At 42.8% G+C, this 24,312-nt stretch overlaps 1 protein-coding gene across 3 annotated transcripts in view; it reads left to right on the top strand.

Annotated features, from left to right (window-relative positions):
* AKAP6 (A-kinase anchoring protein 6) overlaps positions 1-24,312 on the top strand; it is a 243,498-nt gene that overhangs the window by 51,828 nt on the left and 167,358 nt on the right. For 2 of the 3 annotated variants that reach the window (XM_081888749.1, XM_081888747.1), the window contains exon 3: positions 20,686-20,952. In XM_081888749.1, the coding sequence (XP_081744875.1) occupies positions 20,686-20,952 (267 nt within the window). The remainder of the gene's footprint in view (positions 1-20,685; positions 20,953-24,312) is intronic. The other variant, XM_081888748.1, reaches the window with a different exon arrangement.

The following is a 24,312-nucleotide window of genomic DNA, read 5'->3' as shown; positions in this document are numbered from 1 at the left end:
TATAGCTCAGCGTATTAGATAATGCATTACATTTACTACCGCTCCAACTATCTCCCCCCCCCCCCAATTTCTCAGTACTTTCAGCAGTTGCTCTGAGTGCCGCTGTTATATCATGCAAAATAGCTCTTCCTTTAGACTGGTATTTTTTTGGTAATGAGTATATAGCAGACGTTTATGGACAAGTGATCCCAGTAAATAATCCTTTGTCCCCTATTGGCCCTGAAACTGGCTTAGTGAGGTTTTAGCAACAGGCAAAGAGTGTTGAAAAGGAAGCAGTGTATCCATTTTTGGCCCAAAAATGGAAACAAGAGGAAATACTGACGATTCAAGAATGGAGAATGAAACTAACTGACTATTCGGAACTTGACAAACTGACCGGGAAAATAAGATATACTCGAAACCAAAAGTTCATCGAGGATTGGGGGAAATTTGTAGAATATCTGAAAAATATATGTGAGGTGCAAACAACGCTAGTGGGGTTTCAAGAAGCACTGTAAAACTCTAAGAGGTATTGTTTAAAGAAAACAGAAAAAAGAGGGATGATAAATGGCAATACAATTAAAGAAATGTGTATTGAATGGTAAAAATGGATGATTACCAGAGAAGCTGAAGGAAGACCAAAATTAGAATTTTGTTAAAATTAGGTAAAATTTGGATAATATTGTATGACTGTATTGAAAATTAATAAAAAATTATTTTAAAAAAAGAAAAGGAAGCAGTGTAAGAATTTGGGGCAGAGACCAGATGCTACTTTTAGTTAAGTATTTTTATTTACTTACTTAATTTAGGGAGGCAGCTGACCCCCTGCCCCCTGGCTATGTCAATGGGTGGGGTGGGAAAATGACACCATAAACCATTTTTAACCCCCCTATGTTTTCTGTCATCTTCTTACCATTGAAAGACTGCTTTATTTCTACGAGGCTGTGGAAGGGATGAAGTTTCTGCAGCCGTGGATGCCCTTAGTGCTTCTCATCCATCTCTTTTTAAGAGGTGTGGTTTTGATATGGGCAGTTTTGATACCCATTTTCCCCCATTCCATGCCCCATTCTGTCGTGTCACTTTTTCCCCTCTCAACCAAGAAGTACCACAAATGCTGCAAGTTTCCCTTGCACGGAAAGCTGCTCCATCCATCCCCTTGATCATTTTGGTTGTCCTTTAGTGAACAAACAAGTCCTGTCAGTGGAAGCGCAAGGACTTCTGATGCTGCTACAGGGCTTTGACCTCAAGGGCTTTCTCCCTAATCCTTCCCCTTTTACTTCCTGAAATCAGCCCGGAGGGGGGAGGGAATCAGAGGAAACCCCCCAGAACAATGTACAAGGGAGTGAGGGAAGGTTGTTTTGCGTGGCAAGCTGCACTGCACTGATGCAGCAATTAACATAGTGCAACGTTGGATTCCTCCTGATATTAATAATAAATAGCAAGAAACAGAAAAGCAACTTGTAACAGATATATAATAGACTTTCAGTTCTCTGATCAGCAAAGCAGACTATCTTTGTAGAAGATTCTCTAAACCTTAAGCATGTGTTTCAGTGTTCCTATATAACCCTTTGCTCCATGGATTTCAATCAAAGGAGCTACTTCGAAGTCAATGCCTGGAGGCTTGTGCTACTAATTCCATTGCTTCCTAGCTTCCATCGAAAACATGCATCTCCAGTTTTCTCTCTTAGATGCACAGAATTAAGCCTCTTTTATTGGTAATGGAGAAAAAGCAGTTTTCTACAGCTATGCGTGAAGCCAGGTTTTCCATTGCAGCTGTATCACAGCACCATCTAGTGCCTTTAGGAGAGTACAGAGGATTTTCTGTTTCTAGAGAACATCTTGCAAAAGTCACGCCACAATGCCTCGCCCACTGCAATACCTGTGCAGTCTTCTTATTTTATTAAGTACTTTTTTATCTCCCCATTCGTCCATGGAGCTCATGATGCCATACGTTGTTTTCCCCTCTCATTTTATCCTCACAGGAACAACCCCTGAGGTAAGTTAGGCTGATAGGGATGGCAGGCCTTGTGTAGCCAGCACGATTCGTGGCTGAGTGGAGATTTCAACCCAGGTATTCCTGACCTTAGTCTAGATGTTAGCTACTACATCACTCTGACTTATTCTACTGTAAATGTGAATTCATTTTTTTAAAAAAAATTATCTCTCTCCACCACCTAAAACATCTTAATCACTTCCTACATAAACTATCTTTAGGCAGAGCAGGACATATCTGGTTAGTTGGGTAAAAAGTGCATCATAGGAATAACAACAAAAAATATTATGACAATTAAATTTCCTTTTGTACTACAGACAGGGAATTTTGTACTTCTGTGTATGAAACATGAGAAATAAAGTCCCACCAAACAGCATAAACATTTTCTTTGGAGACACACATTTTGTGTGTTCTTTTCCCCCAGTGCAGTTAACAATAGACTAAGAATGGTTGAAGGAATTGGGTATGTTTTGTCTGGTAAAGAGGAGACTGAGAGGAGATAAAATAGCCATCTTCAAATATCTAAATGGCTGTCACATTGAAGATGGAGTACGCTTGTTTTCTCCTGCTCCGGAGGGTAGGGTCCGAACCAATGGCTTCAAGTTACAAGAAAGGAGATTCCAAACTAAACATCAGGAAGCACTTTGACAGTAAGAGCTGTTTTGACAGTGGAACGGACTCCCTCAGGAGGTGTTGGGCTCTTCTTCCCTCGAGGTTTTCAAGCAGAGGTTGGATGGCCATCTGTCATGGATGCTTTAGTTGAGATTCCTATATTGCAGAGGGTTGGACTAGAAGACCCTCAGGTCCAACTCTACAATTCTATGTGAACAAGTATAAATTTGTGTGGTGATGTAATGTTTAGAGTGTACGGACTAGGGAGATCCTGGTTTAAATCCTCATTCAACCAGTGAAGCTCAAGAGTCACATTCTCTTAGCCTAGTGTACCAGTCACATTCTCTTAGCCTAGTGTACCTCAGAGTTATTGTGAGGCTAAGGGACACGGGTGGCGCTGTGGGTTGAACCACAGAGCCTAGGACTTGCCAATCAGAAGGTTGGCGGTTCGAATCCCCGTGACGGGTTGAGCTCCCGTTGCTCAGTCCCTGCTCCTGCCCAACCTAGCAGTTCGAAAGCTCATCAAAGTGCAAGTAGATAAATAGGTACCGCTCCAGTGGGAAGGTAAACGGCGTTTCCATGCACTGCCCTGGTTCTCCAGAAGTGGCTTAGTCATGCTGGCCACGTGACCCGGAAGCTGTACACTGGCTCCTTTGGCCAATAAAGCGAGATGAGCACCACAACCCCAGAGTCAGTCACAACTGGACCTAATGGTCAGGGGTCCCTTTACCTTTAAGGGGAGGAGAGCAGAAAACTACGTATACTGCCTTGACTGCCTTGGAAGAAATGCAGGATATAAGTATAGTAAGTAAATAAACAGACTCCTTTCAAAATGTTCAACTGTTTTTCAAAAGTCCTGAGTGGCCAAGCAGTTGTCATATTTCTCCTGAGTATTTAACATTGGCTGCAAACCCTGGGTATTTTGAATCGTACACAAACTCAGATAGTTTGGTCTTTAGGGCTCCATTTCATAGCAACCCAAAGAGTCTGAAAAGGACAGCTGAATAATTTGATCTAGAAAGCCTAAAGGTCACGAATATGGGACATAGCAGCTGTTTTCATATAGGACATTTGGAGTGATGTAACCACAGTGCCTAGAAATGTCTGGAATGTGACCATTGCTTTAAGAAGGATTGGTGGGGAGGAACCAGTTTGAGCCTGTCTCCTCACCTTTTTTTTTTTTATATAGGAGACTCCATACTTTAAAGCATTGCTTGATTAAATCCTTAAGGGTAAAAGCTAAACTGCCATATCTGTCTGGCTGTTTAATCTCTCAGAAATGTTAGAAACGAGACTTCAAAATGAAATTTCTTTGCAGCAGGCCTTGCTGAGCTTACTTTGTGCTTTGTTAAAAGGAATGATGAAAATGGTATAGCGCTGGGATCTGGCTTTACTTAATCAATTACAACATACATGTGAAATGTCAGCTCAGATCTTATGATAATAGAACTGAGGAGCTCAAAACGCATAATTCCAAACTTGAAAGCTGCAGATGGAATCTATTCTGTGCTCTGGGTTTCTCTCTCTTTCAAAAAATAAAAAGTAAGCATAGCTGCAGAAATTATGAATAGTCTTTGTTTAGAATATTATATTTGCAGGCTTTCATTTGTCTTTTCCCCCCAAGGTTTCTAGTTGAGGCCTTGTGCAAATGATCTTCCTCTCTTTGGCTATCACTCGTAGCTGTGTAAGATTGTCTTCCATAAACACAGTTTTAATAATGAGTCTGTAAGTGACTGTGGAAGCCAATTCTGGATCCATACATCCTTCCACAGTAGGGACATAGGTTTCTAGTCATGGTGAGGGTTTGCCAAACATGCCTTCCTCTTAGCACGTTTGTTACAACATTTTATAAGAGCCTTGTTGGGTCACATCAAAGGCTTATCTAATGAAGCATCTTCTTTCCCTCGGTGTTCAACTCGATACTTATGAGAATCCCACAAGCAGAACATGAAGACAATAGTCTCTTCCACTGTTGTTCCCCAGTGGTTGAAGTTTAGCAATGGTCGCATACCACCTTTGGACATGATTAGTGGCAATTAACAGCTTTATCCACTGTGGATTTGACTAAGCTCCTTTTGTTGTTGTTGTTGTTGTTTAGTCGTTTAGTCGTGTCCGACTCTTTGTGACCCCATGGACCAGAGAACGCTAGGTACCTCTGTCCTCTACTGCCTCCTGCAGTTTGGTCAAACTCATGCTGGTAGCCTCGAAAACACTATCCAACCATCTCGTCCTCTGTCGCCCCCTTCTCCTTGTGCCCTCCATCTTTCCCAACATCAGGGTCTTCTCCAGGGAGTCTTCTCTTCTCATGAGGTGGCCAAAGTACTGGAGCCTCAGCTTCACAATCTGTCCTTCCAGTGAGCACTCAGGGTTGATTTCCTTCAGTATGGAGAGGTTTGATCTTCTTGCAGTCCATGGGACTCTCAAGAGTCTCCTCCAGCACCATAATTCAAAAGCATCAATTCTTCGGCGATCAGCCTTCTTTATGGTCCAGCTCTCACTTCCATACATCACTACTGGGAAAACCATAGCTTTAACTATACGAACCTTTGTTGGCAAGGTGATGTCTCTACTTCTCAAGATGCTGTCTAGGCCTGTCATTGCCCTTCTCCCAAGAAGCAGGCGTCTTTTAATTTCGTGGCTGCTGTCACCATCTGCAGTGATCATTGAGCCCAAGAAAGTAAAATCTCTCACTACCTCCATTTCTTCCCCTTCTATTTGCCAGGAGGTGATGGGACCAGTGGCCATGATCTTCGTTTTTTTGATGTTGAGCTTCAGACCATATTTTGCGCTCTCCTCTTTCACCCTCATTAAAAGGTTCTTTAATTCCTCCTCACTTTCTGCCATCAAGGTTGTGTCATCTGCATATCTGAGGTTGTTGATATTTCTTCCGGCAATCTTAATTCCGGCTAGGGATTCATCCAGCCCAGCCTTTCGCATGATGAATTCTGCATATAAGTTAAATAAGCAGGGAGACAAAATACAGCCTTGTCGTACTCCTTTCCCAATTTTGAACCAATCAGTTGTTCCATATCCAGTTCTAACTGTAGCTTCTTGTCCCACATAGAGATTTCTCAGCAGACAGATGAGGTGATCTGGCACTCCCATTTCTTTAAGAACTTGCCATAGTTTGCCGTGGTCGACACAGTCAAAGGCTTTTGCATAGTCAATGAAGCAGAAGTAGATGTCTTTCTGGAACTCTCTAGCTTTCTCCATAATCCAGCGCATGTTTGCAATTTGGTCTCTGGTTCCTCTGCCTCTTCTAAATCCAGCTTGCACTTCTGGGAGTTCTCGGTCCACATACTGCTTGAGCCTTCCTTGTAGAATTTTAAGCATAACCTTGCCAGCGTGTGAAATGAGTGCAATTGTGCGGTAGTTGGAGCATTCTTTGGCACTGCCCTTCTTTGGGATTGGGATGTAGACTGATCTTCTCCAATCTTCTGGCCACTGCTGAGTTTTCCAAACTTGCTGGCATATTGAGTGTAGCACCTTAACAGCATCATCTTTTAAAATTTTGAATAGTTCAGCTGGAATACCGTCACTTCCACTGGCCTTGTTATTTGCAGTGCTTTCTAAGGCCCATTTGACTTCACTCTCCAGGATGTCTGGCTCAAGGTCAGCAACCACACTACCTGGGGTATACGGGACATCCATTTCTTTCTGGTATAATTCCTCTGTGTATTCTTGCCACCTCTTCTTGATGTCTTCTGCTTCTGTTAGGTCCTTTCCACTTTTGTCCTTTATTATGGAAATCTTTGTACGAAATGTTCCTTTCATATCTCCAGTTTTCTTGAACAGATCTCTGGTTCTTCCCATTCTATTGCTTTCCTCTATTTCTTTGCATTGCTCGTTTAAGAAGGTCTTCTTGTCTCTCCTTGCTATTCTTTGGAAATCTGCATTCAATTTCCTGTATCTTTCACCATCTCCCTCGAATTTTGCTTGCCTTCTCTCCCCCGCTATTTGTAAGGCCTCATTGGACAGCCACTTTGCTTTCTTGCATTTCCTTTTCATTGGGATGGTTTTCGTTGCTGCCTCCTGTATAATGTTACGAGCCTCCATCCATAGTTCTTCAGGCACTCTGTCCACCAAATCTAAATCCTTAAACCTGTTCCTCACTTCCACTGTGTATTCATAAGGGATTTGACTTAGATTGTATCTTACCGGCCCAGTGGTTTTTCCTACTTTCTTCAGTTTAAGCTTGAATTTTGCTATAAGAAGCTGATGATCTGAGCCACAGTCAGCTCCAGGTCTTGTTTTTGCTGACTGTATAGAGCTTCTCCATCTTTGGCTGCAGAGAATATAATCAATCTGATTTCGATGCTGCCCATCTGGTGATGTCCATGTGTAGAGTCGTCTCTTGTGTTGTTGGAAAAGCGTGTTTGTGATGACCAGCTTGTTCTCTTGACAGAACTCTATTAGCCTTTGCCCTGCTTCGTTTTGATCTCCAAGGCCAAACTTGCCAGTTGTTCCTTTTATCTCTTGACTCCCTACTTTAGCATTCCAATCCCCTATGATGAGAAGAACATCCTTCTTTGGTGTCACTTCTATAAGGTGTTGTAAGTCTTCATAGAATTGGTCAATTTCAGTTTCTTCAGCACCAGTAGTTGGTGCATAAACTTGGATTACTGTGATGTTAAAAGGTCTGCCTTGGATTCGTATCGAGATCATTCTATTATTTTTGAGATTGCATCCCAGTACAGCCTTCGCCACTCTTTTGTTGACTATGAGGGCCACTCCATTTCTTTTACGGGTTTCTTGCCCACAGTAGTAGATATGATGGTCATCCGAACTGAATTCACCCATTCCCGTCCATTTTAGTTCACTGATGCCCAGGATGTCAATATTTATTCTTGCCATCTCATTTTTGACCACCTCCAACTTACCCAGGTTCATGGTTCTTACATTCCAGGTTCCTATGCAATATTTTTCTTTACAGCATTGGACTTTCCTTTCGCTTCCAGGCATATCCGCAACTGAGCGTCCTTTCGGCTTTGGCCCAGCCGCTTCATCAGCTCTGGATCTACTTGTACTTGCCCTCCGCTCTTCCCCAGTAGCATGTTGGACGCCTTCCGACCTGAGGGGCTCATCTTCCAGCGTCATAACTTTTATATGCCTGTTGTCTTTGTCCATGGAGTTTTCTTGGCAGGGATACTGGAGTGGCTTGCCGGTTCCTCCTCCAGGTGGATCACGTTTGGTCAAAACTCTCCACTATGACCTGTTCATCTTGGGTGCCCTGCTCGGCATAGTTCATAGCTTCTCTGAGTTCTTCAAGCCCCTTCGCCACGGCAAGGCAGTGATCCATGAAGGGGAAGCTCCTTTACAGCCATGTAAATAGGTGATCATCACATCTTGTGGAAATGAGTTCCATAGTTAAACTATGTGCTGTGTTTAGAAGTACTTCCTCTTGTCTGACCTGAATCTCCCTTCATTCACATTTATTGCAATTTTGGTATAGTGAGAAGGAGAGGAAAAACCACAAAATGCATAATTTTATACACTTTTACCATGTTCCCTCTCACTTGCCTTTTCTCAAAACTAAAAAGCCCCAGATATTGTACCTTTTCTCTCCCAGGGGAGTTGCTCCATTCCCTTGGTCATTTTGGTTGCTCCTTCCTGAACTTTCTCCAACTCTATAACATCTTTTTTGAGGTGAGGAGACCAGAGCCATATATAGTACATATAAGTGAGGCTACATTATAACATCATTATGATACTGCGCCTTGTCTTGAGGGGAACATTGTTTGCAGCAAACTGTCTTCAGCCAGCCCTGAAATAGATGACTTCCTCTAAATCTGCTGTGCCCAGCAAAGTGAAGGCATCTCTCATCTCATTTTTATCAAGTGAATAATAAATGAAGCTATTAAACGTATTTTAAGCCTATTAATTAATCAAACGTTTTACATTCCTGAAACATACATATGTTTAAATGACAGCCTGTGAATCAGCCTGATGGATCGCCAATGGCCCAAACTACACATGAGGCAAAGTGTATCACCATAGATTTTCCTTTTTCAAAAAATGATTAAAAGGTAGTTTGGGCTAGTGGTTTCATACCATGAGAGGACCCTTGCACCTGGGAAAATTCACTCTTCACTTGTTCAACAATGTTTTGGCAAAAGTCATCTATCACCTCATAGATATTAATTGGTATTAACTGATATTATAGTGATGCTTGCAGTGATGTGTTTAGCACCATATGCAATCTGTCTTTAAAAATGATGCTGTGCACAGGCCTTCTTCTCATACGGAGACATGCTAACCAAGTTTTTCCTCCTCTGCTGCACCGCCTTTGTTAGTCCTAGTGCCCTCGAGGCAAGGACAAATGTCAGCAACGGAGAGGTTGATGTCCTCAAAACCATGCAAAGTTCTAAACTTTGCAGGTAATAGAGGCAGACTTAGGGGAGCGCGGACAGTTTGTCTGCACTGGGCACCAAGCCGAGAGGGTGCTGCAGGGGCCGTGGCAGCAATGAAAGGCGAGAGGCAGGAGGCATCAAATTTTGGTGTAGCACAGGGCACTGCTGAAATTTGAAAGCCCAAAGTCCGCCACTGCATGGAACCTCCACCAGAACAGCAGGGGCCCCTCTAGGCCAGGCATAGGCAAACTCGGCTCTCCAGATGTTTTGAGACTACAATTCCCATCATCTCTGACCACTGGTCCTGTTAGCTAGGGATCATGGGAGTTGTAGGCCAAAAACATCTGGAGGGCTGCATTTGCCTATGCCTGCTCTAGGCTAATGGGTGGGCCTTTCCTCTCCCCACTTACCTAGCTGCTACACAAGGGAACAAAATCCAGAGTTGTGTGTGAGAGCTGAGCTGGAAGCAGACTGAAAGGCCGCAACATAGAGGCATGCTAGTTCTGTTCTGAATCCCAAGCTGGGAGATCTGTTAATGCTGTGAGCTGCTCTATCTTATGTTCAGCTTATATATGTGTGCAAATAAAACCATGTATCCTAGAGACACCGCAAGCTCTGCCGACCTTCAGTCCAAGGGGGGGAAAAGAGCACTGAGAAAGTACTGGAACCTCTCACCGCCTGGAGACTAGGGTGGCATGTAACAATATGTTTTACATTTTTATTGCTATATAACACTTAGAAAGTTCAGGGTGGAAAAATGCTCACAATCAAGATGGTGTATTATGAAACGTGGCCCCGGTTACAGTAACAGTTCTGCTGTACATCTCAGATTTCAAAACACGTGTGCGCATTCATGCTGAGGTGGTCTACTGTGTGCGTGCAATGCCAGCCACGCTGTTCACTCTCTCCAGTTACTGGATGCTTCAATGGCTGATTTAGTGCTGCTTTTTTAAAAGTATTAACACTAGGGTGTGTTTTTCTCCTTTCAGTTTTGCCTAAAAACCAGTTAATTTCCCAATCAATGAATAACATTGCATTTCTAGCGGTTTTAACAACAAGATCAGTTCAAGTTTTCTGTATCTCTAGCACCAGCTCAGCCCTGGGAAGGGATGGGCAACCTGTGTCCCTTGAGAAGTTACTGAACTCCCATCATTCCTGAATGTTGGCCATCCATGAGCATTGACCGTGCTTGCTAGGGCTAATGGAAGTTGGAGTCCAAGAATGTCTGGAGGTGATTTGATAGTGGAGCCCATAGGGGTCATTTATATGTCTCCTGCAATTTCACAAATGAGAGTTTGGTAAAGGACCACTTGTAATTGTTACAATATGCTTTACCACCGTGTGAAAGTGGCCAGGGCCAGTGTCAGAATCCAGCATCCTTGGGTGGCTTCTGGGGCATCAGTCTCTGATTGTGACCCATTATCTCTGAACGCATTCTGAAGATTGTACAAACCATCGTTAATTAAGAAACCAGGATCTCAAGCCATGGGACCTGATTTGGTATCCTGGTTAGTTAACTCACAACAGTTTGTAGAATTCCCATCTTCAGACAAACCATAATCAGAAGCTAAGGCTGTGCATGGTTACTGACCATATGGTCTGCCTTCATTGTTCAAGGCAGAATGCTAGGAATTGCAAGCGGGGAGAATGTTGTTGTACTCAGGTCCTGCCTGCAAGATTCTTACAGGCATCTGATTGGCCACAGTGAGAATCTCATGCCGGGCAACAATGGGCCTGACCAAGCAGGGCTCTTATAGTCTTAAGCTTTTGATTTCCTCCAGGAAAGTGTGAAGGAGGAAGAAGAGGAGGGGCAATGCACAGACCCAAAGCTTGCTGAAGCTTGTACAGATAATATGACAAACTACATCTAATTCGAGCTTGTGATATCTACTGTCGCCCTGTCTTTATAACTGTTAGATCCAGGCACAAAAACTATCCTTTCTGAGAGCTTTCTGAGCCTGGGCTTCCAGGAGTAGAAAGAGGGAGAGGTGATTATTGCCTATTCCCCATTTATCCTGCAATGTACTTTTATCTACATTATGTTAGGATATAGTTCCGTTCCACCTTAAAGGATCAGGCATGATTGTTGCGTATCACATCCCTGTTTACTTCCAGCTCTGCTGGGAACTTCCGTTTTGTATATAGCTTTTGCTCTGGCTGTTTTCCTGGACACGGAGGCAAGCAGTCATGTTTTTCCTTTGTTCTGAACTATGTTGAATAAAGCTGTAAACATACTCTCCTGTCTGCATCCTTTTGTTGTGGAGACTCTGCTGAAAGGGTGTGCACAGGTTTTGGAACGTCTCTGAGGCTCGTGCCACTAACTGACTGATGCTGTTCCATGGAAGACCAGTGATTGTCCGGAGACGACTGGGGTCCTGCCTGAAGCCTCTGTCTCCCTGGCAGTATCCCAACACATTATTTACAGTTAGCCTGCAATCCAACCATGCTCTTCCTCCCATCATAGGTGCCAACTCCCTAGGGCCCTGCACCCACAAAATCCCCCATGGAGGAGATGGGCACCCACAAATTCCAGTGCCAGGGCTATGCACGCTGCATGGCACCCACAGCCCTTGGCATCTACAGCCTCCCATGCTGTTCCCATTCTCATCCGGCCATCTGGAGCAGACTTGTGGGAGTGCAGCTGGAAGGTGCCCACTCAGCCCTTTCTGTTCCTTGCAGCCCCATCTGGATCAAAAGACATACCGTTGGTTACAACCCTATGCTATTTATGTATGTACAAATAGAATTGTACCACACTGGAGTTAACTCTGGGGGCACCCACAAGGTTCTCCTGTAATAAAGTCTTAGGAGCTTCTAAGCTGAGGATTTCTCCAGCAATATGTAACTCCCACTCCTGCCCTGTTCAAAACTCAAGCACAGTATTTCATATTGCTGCAAAAGCCAGCAGTCACGAGTGTCCATTTATTATTTGAATGCCCTCTCGTGAGTCACGTCACTGGGGAAGTCAAGTCTGCTGTGAACAAACTCTTCCGATCTTATGATCGACCGCGTCCTGAAAGAATCTAAACGATCTGACTTTAAGTCTACTGACCTTAGTTTTACATCACTGGAACTTTTAAAGACTTGTAGCCCAATCCTATGCAATTTGGCTTTTCGTGTAAATCCCCAGGTTTTCAAGAGCACTTTACCCAGAGAGCCAGTGTGGTGCAGTGGTTAGAGTGTAAGACTAAGACCTGGGAAACTGGGGTTCAAATCCCCACTCAGCCATGAAGCTCCCTGAGTGAACTTGAGCCAGTCACTGTCTCTCAGCCTAATCTACTTCACAGGGTTGTTGTGAGGTTAAAATGGGAAGAGGGAGAATCATGCGTGCCACCTTAGAGGAAAGGGGGAATATAAATGTAATAATAATAATTAATAATAAAAATAAAAATAAATAAAATAAATATCCCAGGGTGTTAGGACTGCAGCATAATAGCACAAGCTTCTTCTGTACATTTATTCAGAAGCAAGACCCACTGAGTTCAAAGGGGTTTACTTCCAAGTAAGTGTGCACAGCACTGCAGCCTAAATCATGTTACTGGGGGTGGGGAGAAAAGAAATGTAGTACTTGTAGGTCCATAAATATATCTAAATCTGAAACTTTATTATCAGCTTTGTACTGTAACCAAGTGACCGACTTATATTAGATTCCCTTTTGCCATCTTGGTGCTCAGCTAACATTCTGCTGGAACTTATGTCAGTGACTAAAATAACCCAACTAATTTCAAGCGGCAAGTGTCTAGTGAGTTACCAGTCTGAGATCCGTATGTCTGAGAAAACATTATTGTAGCTCAGAAACTTCAGGAGAAGGAAAGAGGCTTTAATTTAATCTGGGAAATAACCTTGTGCAGAAACTTTTTTTTTTAATCATTTGCTTTGTTTTAAATTTGATCATTGCAAAGCAAAAGCAGTTGCCGGAGAACTGAAAATGGATATGGCTGTGACTTGTCTGGATTTTATATTGGCATGTTTCCTGAATTACTAGCTCTGCTCTGACCGAGAGGAAGAGAGAAAAAATGGGGGGACTGTGAATTTTCTGCTAAATGGGTGAATGAAAACCCTCCTTTGGAAACAATTAAGGTAGGACGTGATGTAGTGGGAAATAATTAACAAAATGTGGGCTTTGGCACGATCTAAGAATGCCAGATTTCAGAGTTTAGCCTCTGCAAATGCTTTCTTGTACTGTACCTTTTAAGTGGGGATCATGTTTCATGTCTATGAACTTTTACTTTGGTCTGGAAGAGTGTACCTCATTCCTTTGCATGCTGTGATTTCTGCCAAGTCTAGGTGCTTAATTACTCTATATTTAGACTACCTTGTTGAAGGCTAGGTCCACCACCCCATTTGTTGTTTCTGATTTAATAACTTTTACATCAAGCTTCTGTGATAACTCTTCAACATGCTCTTTGATCATTTGTGTGATTAGGTATGTGTGAAAGGACGGAAGCAGCACTATAATTTGCTTAAATGCTTGCTGTCAGATTCAAGTGCTGCTTTCGTGTTTTTGATAAGAGTGCTATGCCTTTTTAATTCTAACAGTATTATTTGGAAAGGTCCAAGTTGGTATACAGTAGCGATCTTTACACTAAATAAGTACATGTCTTGTGAATCTTTACTCTGATGTGTGCAGGCAATAGTCTATGTCTGTTCTTTACTGAGCGCTCATTCTGATTCATTTGCGGGGTGGCTGTTATATGACTGTGCCTTCATTCTGATTATATTCCCATTCACCATTCATCCATCCCAGACTTTTCAGTGCATTTTCCTGTCACTTTCCTAACTGCAAAAAGTCCTTTAAAAAAGCAGCGGATTTATTGTGCTATAGTGACAGAACTCTTTAATCCACTTTCATTGCACAAGCCTATGTTTCCAGTATGCACTTGAATCCCTCCTGCAAAATATTAACAGTCTGGAGGCAATGGGATGTAAAAAAGAGAAATATATATTTTCATAATGGCCAATTATTTTAACAGAAGAGGCTGTGTCCCATTGACTTGTACCCTTATTTTATTTTGGGGGAAATTGTATGGTTATTCCTTTGATATCAGTAGGCTTGAGTTTTATATTTAATCACCCTTAGTAGTGGATATTGCAGGCCCTGCCTTATCCAGCAGCAGTTCGTTCCACATATGTAGGCATTGGGTACCATTTCACTCAACCTGGATACGCCAATGGCTTTGCTAGCTGCCCATGTTTTCTTCATTTCTTTCATTTAAATGCATTTAACACAACTAAGGCTGCAAGACGTGGTGGTGTTAATTGCATTCATGCAGTTAATGTGCATGTTTTTGTTACTGAAAACAGCAGCCACTGAGAAGCCTTGAGCAGCCACAGAACCATGAAGTTGGAAAGGGGAAATTTAACTCTTTCTCTTCCATATTCCCACCAACAATTGTCTTCCTGAATTTATTTACATTTCAAGGGAAGCTTACATTTGCACTAGAGGAAACTTTACTTTGGAATACAAGATTTGCATTGGGAGAATCAAATTTATTAGTCAAAATATTTTGTCCGATATTTTTTGTTTGTAAAAGAAGGGATGACCTTTGCTAGTGAAATGAAGATCATTCTATAGTTGCTTTTCCATATAGTTGTCAAGTATGCCATTTAGAGTTGGTCTGATGTGATCCTTTCTCCCTGGGCATGCTTGTACTGGAGTAGAGCACGTTTGTGAACCTACCAAGTGCAGAAAATGAATAAAATTGATTATTTTTGAATTAATAACCTGGGGAGGGGGGGACTAGGGCAGGTCTAGAACAAATCCAGTAAAGTGACATTGCTGTGCATTAGATATTTTAAAATGCAATATTAATGGAATGCGGGAACAATCAGGTTTACGTTCAAAATCTCTTTGCCTCTTTGACCTTAGAAATATAGTGTATGGTTTTAATGCATTCTAAAGACTATAGGATCATATATAACTTAATATGTTGAATAGTGTTCTCTACCCAGTGGAATTAAATTTATATCGATGAGAAAATTGCCAACCTTGTTGTTGCTTCCAGTATATATGTATAGTTTGCTCTTTACTAGTGTGGCTATTTATTTTTATTTGAGTAGTTTTTTATTTTCTGTTTGTTACTTGAAACCTCATTATTTCAAGGGCCATAGTTGCCTCACCCGGAAATATCTCTCATTCCACCAACTTGGCACGTTTCCTCTGGGGGCAGCTGACATCCAAAGGAATGCCTATCTAGTTCTATTGGATTTACTTGTATAGGAAGATGGCTTGCCCAACCCCTTGGTGGCTCTCCTTTTGGAAATAACACCTACAAACCAACGCTGGAGCAAACACTTTAAAGCTTCTCACAGTTTGTTATTTTGTATGCAACTGATATTATGATCATGCCTGACCAGCAAGTTTATGCACTCTCTGTAATTATTTTAGCTTGCAGCCCTAACCCAAGGCTGGTTTAAGGTGGTTGGAAACGGTCTGCTGTGGATGCAGAGACCGGTAACTCATAACTGCTACCTTCCGTGTCATTCCTCTGGGATGCAAGCCATGTGAACAACACTAAGCGTTTCATTTTCGCAAGAGGCAGGCAGTTCCGATCATGAGAATGTGGTCGCAGCGTGTTCGTTAAACAACTTGCTCATACACACCAAACCTACTTTTCACCACAGGTTTTACTAACTAGTGGCTGGTCGCAACATGTTTGCCATACACTCATAATGACAAAAGGAAGGACAAGAGCACATGTAACATCGTGACTCATAGACTGAACTAGGGAAGCCCCCCCCTGGCTCAGATCTCCATTCTATCAACACTTACTATGTTGCCTTAGTAAGCCACCGTAACTTTTCCCACCCAACAATCAATAGTGAATGGCAAAAAGTGAAGGCAAAAAGCGTGTGTTTTTCTGAACACGTGCAGAGAGTCTGCACCCAAACAAACTGTGTGTGTACTTAGTTCTGGCCACATGCTCTGTTAGCAAGAAAAACCCAGGGTACAGATCGTCCGGTCAGAGTCGTTGTGCGTAAGGCTTGTGCCTTGCTATGTACATTGCTATGGACGAATGATTCCCTGTGCTTTTCGATGGGCCTAGCACTTCTCCCCACTGAGAACTACCCTGGTGTAAATTATGGCTCATTCTCAGGGTGGAGCCTGATGGCAAGATAACCAGGTCAGAAGGCCATGTGACTGGTCTGATCTTTGGACAGGTTCAGATGGACACATGGAAAATTAGTGGACTTGATTCTGAATCCCACCACCATCTCCATCCATTTGTTTGCCCTGAGAAAAAGGGCTTGTTTCTTGGCTTCAGCTCCCAATTTGCAATATGGGAATAATAACACTGACCAACTTACTGGGCTGTTGTAGGGATTATTGACGTAATATTTATGAACTGCTTTGAACACCCAGAAGTTGCTGTGCAAGTTCTAAGCCTCACTCTTGTTATTTTCTGAAAGGGATCAATTCCTTATTATATAGCAACAGCACCAACCCCATTTTCACCGACAGATAACTGGGTTAATAACTTTTCTCTCTGGGTCAGTAAAGCAACGGTATTATAGCGTTCTAACTCCATCTGAATATGAAAGTGTTTTTTTTTAAACGTTCTATGATATCTCTTAAGTTTAGCCTGGAATTTTAATTCCTGGAGGAATCTATAATATTATTAAAATAAACTTCAACAAGGCAGACACACTCTTAAACCATGAATTTGTTTTGCATGTAAGCTTGTCATATGCAATGAGTAAAGGCTTATTTCTTGCAGGGGGTTTACCACAAGATCAAAGAACATAAACCAAAGTACATTTGCTTCTGTCACTGTTGTTAACTGTGGCGCACTAGAACCTTTCATCTCCCACTAGACTTCACATATGTCTCAGTCGTGTTGTATCTATCTCTAGGGAAAACACTACCAGCGTTTCGGTTTAAAACTTGTTAGAAAAAGCTAGATTCGAGCAGACCCTAGGAATGTCTAGCTGCATTCCCATTGAATTCATAGGGACTTGCTTCCAAGTAAACACACTTAAGATTGTCAGTCTGCAGGCTGCAGTGTTTATACTGGATTTTTGTTTAATGAACATGGAGGGCTCCGACTTTGGCTGACAGATAGTAGCAGCTGTAACTTATTGGATCAGCTGTCCTTTGGATGGAGATAAATGGACAGTTGGTCTTGTACAGATGCAGCCTCTACACTCTGAGAAATTCCATGCTCCAAGATGCTTCTGTACAGCCTATCAACTCAATGCAGGAAACCACATGGTTTTATAAGCATGTGCCTGACTTAGGTTTAAGATAAAAACAAGTCTACTAAAGTGCTCGAGTCTTCAGAGCTCTATTTAAAAAATAACAACAACCCTGTTCTTGATGGCCTCTCTTGCAATATGATAACAGGGATGACAGCACAAATGGCCTTCCAGACTCTCATATGGCATGCTGGTCTGCCTTATTTCAGAGTCATTAGTTGTACACACTTTAATTGTCCCTTGTGAAATGGTGTGGACAGTGGCAGGTTAACAAATAAGCAGAATAGGCACCAGCCTATGGGCCCCACTCCTTTTAGGGGCCTTGCGACAACAGATCAAAATAATTTTGATTTGATCTTGAAAGATAATTACAACCAAGCTTTCTTAGTTCAATGCTATTCCACTAGAGTGCCCGCACGAGCCCCCACCCTCCCCTTCGAGATTTCAGCTGCCTAGGGGCCTCCACAGGGTTCAATCTGGCACTGGGTATAAAGGTGTATGGTCTGCCTACTTTAACAGTGTATAACCCCATCTGGTGTTAACGTTTCATTGTTTGTTTTTGTGAAAAAATCCCTATTTGCATAGCAGTCATGCTGCTATAAAGTGGAATGTGGGATGTTTTTTCTGTCTGTGGTTGGAGCATGTGATATAATTTTTACTTAGGACTGCCTTAGTATCAATATCAACTCTAAAAAGAATAATTCTAATAAAGAACTTATTTTTTTATATACAAAGAATCCTTAGTGCAATAGGATTACTAGGTAAAAAAAGGTAAAGGACCCCTGGAAAGTTAAGTCCGGTCAAAGGCGATTATGGGGTTGTGGTGCTCATCTCGCTTTCATGCTGAGGGAGCCAGCATTTATTCACAGACAGCTTTTCAGGCAACGTAGCCAGCATGACTTAACCACTTCTGCTGCAACGGAACACCGTGATAGAAACCAGAGCGCATGGTAACACTGTTTACCTTCCTGCCATAGCAGTACCTATTTATCTACTTGCACTGGCATGCTTTCACACTGCTAGGTTAGCAGGAGCTGGGACAGAGCAATGGGAGCTCACCTCGTCACAGTGATTCAAAACGCCAACCAATAGGAATACTATTTGACTGCTGTGAAGGACACTTGTTAAGTATTGGAGGAAGGACAAAATGTCTGCTTAATAGTCAGTGGCTAGGCTTGCCATACACCTCAGCTGTTGGGAAAATTGCGGGTGAATGTCTCAGGATGGCTGGTTGATATTTTCACAATGGAAGTGATCTCCTGGGGTAACACACTTCCTGCTTCCCACAGTTAGGATTATGTAAGTCAGAAATGTGTGTGAAAAGAACAGAAGCAGGTTTGGGGACGGTGGCCACATTTCAACACAATTCCAAGCCAAAAACAATGGTTAAGCAAATTAGCTTGTGGATGAAGTGTGCACACACAGCTCAAACTCCCCCATTTTGATCCTATCTGAAGCAAAGGTTTGTTCGTGTTATTGTTCATGGTTTATTTTGGGAGAAACAAGCTTCTCCACTCCCTTCTGCTTTCCTTCTGGGTCTCATCTTTCCTTACTGCATCCAAGGATTAGAGAGGCCTGGCATCTACAAACTCATAACATAACTCATAATATTGTGGCAATGACCAGTGGTGGTTAATTCCTCCTTTAAATGTAGTGTATTGGATTTATGATATTACATGTACACTGATCTCAGGTGTTCCTGAGATTCTCCCTATAGTTAGATTCCAGTAGTGACTGAGATACAACATTGGAATTGGTTGATTTCTGGAAATAACTGTTGCTTTCTTTGTATTGTATTTGAAATAGATTACCCTTTTGAACCTAAATGCTCTTCCATTAAACATTGCATAGGAAATGTCATAGGAGTTTTGCCTCCTGCTTCCCTCTTTTCATTCTTGAGAATGCTCACTTGGCGTCAGGTCATATTTGAGATATTTGGCATACCCTTGAAGCAATGAAAGAACTCAAGAGAAAGCAGGCTGAGGCTGAGACTGTCGATTAATGTGTAATACCAGTTGACTCCTGCTGTGTGTATGACATAGTGAGGCCTACAACCAGTAGCAACTGTTACTGTTATTGGGGTATGTGGCTTTTCAAAGCCTTTCCAATGTCACCCAGACACGCTCCACTCCATCCAGGAATACAAGAGGCATTATCAGAATTCAGGGACAAATTTCAGCCCAGGGGAAAACAGCCAAAGAGGTTGCAAAGCAGCACTAGTAAGGGGTGGGGTCATGGGGAAGGAGGTGTGGCTGGGAATGTCACCCAGATATATGTACACAGCTCTGAAGTAATGTCCGAATTACCCTCCAACCAAGTTAATTAACATAAAACACTTAGTTTTCCTGAGAGGTATTTTATATATCTATAGGATAGATATTCCTCTGAATACAGTTCAGAAACTTCAGCTGGACATTACAGTACTTCAGAGCTGTGTCTGGGTGACATTCCCAGCCACCCATGACCCATGAAACTTGTCCCTGAATTCTGATAATGCCACTTGTTTTCCTGGATGGAGGGGAGCGTGTCAGTCTGTATAGAAACTAGCCTAATGCGTAAAAGCAAAATTCACATTTGTTGTTCTTTTTGCCCCATTTTGTCCCCATCAACCACTAGGATGTGGCCTCTGGAAGGCTGCCAAGAAAGGAATGTGGCCCTCAAGTTGGAAAAGTTCCCCCCTCCCTGCTCTGCTGTAAATCAGTCTTGCAATCCAGATCCTAATATGCCGCAGAGTCCAGGTACACAGGGCAAATAGCTACAGATTGTTCAGTCAAGTAAGCCAGATTATATGCTTGAAGCGAAGGCACCACCCCTCAAATACAACCCTTAGGAAAATGCCTTCTCAATGCCAAAGAGGATAACTTTTGTGAAAGTTTGTAGGAGCATCAGAAATGGTCTCAGATGATGTGTGCATCGTAAAAGAGAGAATCAAGGACTGGGCAGAGGAGGAATGGTGGAGACCCACCTCCCCAACCTGACCCTTCCAGAGAAGAAGAAGATATTTGAGAATTACAACAGGGGTTTGAGGGAGGTCACAGCTCAGAGGCAGATGAGGGGGAAAGGTGGGAAATAATGGGAGAGGAAGAGGAAGTACCAGGAGGCCAACAGCTGATGGGCACGGTGTCTTTAGAAAGCATTCCAGACCTTCTCTCTCCCAGAACCCAGTGAGCCTTGAAACTAGTAGTGCAAAGGGCTTAAAAGCAAAGGCTCCTCAGCGCCACCCATAGGGGAGAAGATGGCGAATGAGGAAGTGGGAGAAAAGGTGGTGGAGAGTCACTCGGGGCAACACCATTATTCCAAGAGGCTGCATTCCCAAGCCTCTCTCTGTAAATATTGAATAAAAAGCAGGTGGTAAGAACTTTTCCTTGTCTTTTCCATTCCTGGCAACCTGCCGTGGGGGTTGGTTCTTCTGCCGCCTGACAGATAGCCTGACAGATAGACAGACAGAGTGCTATATATAATCTTCAGATTATGAAAATTAAATCTGTGATTTAAAATGTAAAATCAAATTACTGTATAACTTTGGCTAATATTCTTCCCCCACCTTTCTTACAGGATATATGTGAAGATATCTCTGATCACGTTGAACAAATCCATGCTCTTCTGGAGACTGAATTTTCCCTGAAGCTCTTGTCTTACTCCGTCAACGTGATTGTTGACATCCATACAGTACAACTTCTTTGGCACCAGCTTCGAGTTTCTGTCCTGGTTCTACGAGAGAGAATTCTACAGGGACTGCAGGATGCCAATGGGAATTACACCAGGCAGACTGATATTCTGCAAGCCTTTTCAGAGGAAACAAAGGAGGTATGGCAAGTAAACGTAAGAATTTACTTTTTGAACTCTAACCCCTTAGTTGTGTTTCAAGCTCATTTGAACGAATACAGTTACTTCGGCTACTACTGCAAAATTTGCTTAGTTCAGGCAATTCAACCTAATTCCTGCCCGGGGTTGTCAATCAATTTTAGTGTGATGCAGTAAATTTTAAATGAATGCTGTAGTCATCCATACAAAATGACTGAACTAGCAAAAATAAAGTGTGGGTCTGTCATGTTTGCTTCGAAGCTGCTGTGCCAGGGATAAAGCCAAATGAATACAGAGCTAAAGGCAGATGCCTCTATATAACCTATGTGGAAAAGACACATAGAGCATGTGGATGACTTACATTCTGTGATTAGTGGAAAGTTATCGATTCACTTTAGCACCACTGTTGGAAGGATCTTTTAGATTTACAGCTAATATTTGGCCCATGATTGCACAAATGTACATGCCTTATTGGCAGAATTCTCCTGCAATCCTAAAAAAAAAGGGGGGGCGTAAGTCTCATTTCAATCAGTATAATCTATTTGGAATGGAGTGTGTTTTGTGCCACAGTCTTCCATAGCTAGATATGCTTAATTCCTGGAGTGCTTAGGGTCAAGCGTAGTCCATGCCTGCCTGTTCACTGCCACAATGCATAGTTTGCCACTATTCATGGACCTTGTTGTCTTAGAGCCAGTTTGAACATGATGACTGCAGTGTGGAGATGAAGGACAGGGGAGAAACTCAAGCCACTTATCACTGAAAGCCCAATCTACCTAATTCAAGTTTCCATACGAGTATGGAAACACCGCCTCCCTTCAAAATGTGCACTTCACTGAATTTTGCCCTGACATTTTCCATTGATGTGTACAGAAATGCATAAAGTTGGATAAAGTGTGCATATAAATGCATGTTAGTGAAAATAACACAAATTTATTGTATTAGGAGAATATTTAAAAAAATGTGTATCAGGCAAAATTACGTTGAAAATTATGCATGTTAGGAGAAACACACACGCTGAGCTGCTGATGAATTTTCATGATAACTTTTAAAAAATATTGTTATGAGTTTGTGGGGGGACGTAGGCTGTGTGCAGAGACCACAATGATCTATAGTTACAGATAGGTAGCCGTGTTGGTCTGCCATAGTCAAAACAAAAAAAATTCCTTCCAGTAGCACCTTAAATACCAACTAAGTTAGTTCTTGGTATGAGCTTTCGTGTGCATGCACACTTCTTCAGATACACTGATCAATGATCTAGAGATCATTGGAAATGCTGCCAAGTAAAGCAGGATTTTAGATGTTATGATGGAGATCTGATTCTGTACTGGCTCTGGCAGACAAGGGCCACAGGGTGCCCAATGGGAATCAAAGGAGGGCTTTTTGGTGGCTTCCTTGTGGCAATTTTCCTGTTTGAATTAGCTGGTTGATAGTGCATCTGCTTTACCTGCAGAAGGTCCCAGATTCAATCCCTGGGATTTCCAGGTAGGACTGAGAATGTCGCCTTTTTGAAATCCTAGGGAGCCACAGCCAACCAATGCAACTATTGCTGAGCTATATGGACCAGTGGGCAGCTTGTTGTGTTCCTGTGACCCTTGCGTGGTGCTGGCTGGGGTGAAAGCAGAAGGGGCTGCCCCAATAGATACTACCAAAGACTTTAGTAAGAATCACCTGAGTATCAGCTAAGGCAGGGAGAGGGGACCTGTGGCCCTCCAGATGTTGCTGGGGACCTCATCTCCTGTCATCCCTGGCATGGATAGTTGGTTAGAGCGTAGTGCTGATAACTCCAAGGTTGCAGGTTTGATCCCCGTATGGGACAGCTGCATATTCCTGCTTTGCAGGGGTTGGGCTAGATGACCCACAGGGTCCTTTCCAATGGGAGTTTGAGTCCCAAAGCATCTGAAGGGCTACAGGCCCTTTCCCCCATCTACTGCCCTTTCTGAGCTCTTAATCAGGGAATTCTAAAAGATGCACTTTCCCTGCTTGATCCCAACTAACTGAATGCCTTGCTGCAGTGGCAGAATGTGGGCAGGGCCAATTGCTGCTGCCTAAGGCTGCAGTCAGAGATTTGGATTTTCCCTGGCATGGAGCAGAATTAGAAGGATGCTGTGGTTTGACAGGATCAACTCCTAAGACAACATCAAAGATGTATCTTGTTCAGTTCCCAAAATTTAAATCCTGTCTCTGGGCAAACGTTTGGCGAGCTGAGACTCATCTTCGGATTTGACACTGTATAGTTCATTGACTCGAGAATAAACAAGAGCCTGGTTCTTGTTTTGGAACTGCGAGCGCAATACTTGCACAAACTTAAAAGTCCAAGTTGTTTTCACACACTCTTTGTTCTATCCTTTGCAGAAGCCCTTTGTACAATAAGTTTATCCATGGCATAGCTAGTTACGACCCTTGACATTATTATTTTTTAATTTTACCAGAATGATTTTAGTTGCTGCTGCTATAAGCTACCAATTTTTAAACAACTTTCCTTGCAGAGGCTTAGTAAATGTGCTAAAAATAACAATGGCTTCTCACCGAAGAAGGCGATCTGAAGAGAGTGGGTGGCTCTGAAATTGAGACCAGCAGACAGGCTGGAGCTCACTCCTTTCCTCACCCACCTCTGTTTCCTGTCTACACCTGTCTTTTGCCCACTGCTTCTTCAGATCTGGTTGTGACTGGCAGGTTAAAGAGAGTTTGCCAGGGAGCATCTCTAAGCAAGCACTGGCAAAATGAACCTTCCTAGAGGAATAAAAATTGATCTTTTGTGCTAAGTATGTCCCTAAATCCACACACCTACTTTCCAGATATGAGCAAGATCTGGCAGACACAAATATTCATATTTTTCTCCTGAGTCATTGCATTCTTTGCAAAAGCCATTTGTGAAGATTCTGGGCAACAAAGCTCACAAAGGCTTTTGTCTTCCATGAATCCACATGCTGAGGTACTGCAGCTGCTGCAGCTCCTAGTTGAATGCAGGCCCATGCAGTGGGGGGTGGGGTGGGGGTGGGCAGCCTGGTACACTTGCCCCATACCTCAGAGGGCTAAGCTGGCACAGTCCCCCAGTCTGCCAGACTTATGCTGTTCGAATTTGTAACTTTTTTCTTACAAGACTCCCAGCTCAGGCCTCAGACCAGCTGTTCACAGGCCTGATTGAACGGCTACCTTTGGCCGTAAGAAGACCTGTTCTGGGAGATTTTCGATTCGCTTAGGACCAGAAAATGCATTATGTTAGCTGAGTGTGGGAATGGTTTGCCAGTGGGTGGGGGGTCAGAGCCACACTAAAGCCACAGGGGTGTTGCCGTTGCTCTTTAGGAGAGGTAGGAACAAGGAAGTAACAAGGTTAGGACTGTGTGAGGAAACTGGGAGGAGCTTCATATTGGCTCTGCT

The sequence above is a fragment of the Podarcis melisellensis genome (genome assembly GCF_964234715.1).
Source record: "Podarcis melisellensis genome assembly, chromosome: 1".
Lineage (NCBI taxonomy): Eukaryota > Metazoa > Chordata > Lepidosauria > Squamata > Lacertidae > Podarcis > Podarcis melisellensis.
This window is presented reverse-complemented; position numbering and strand designations above follow the sequence as displayed.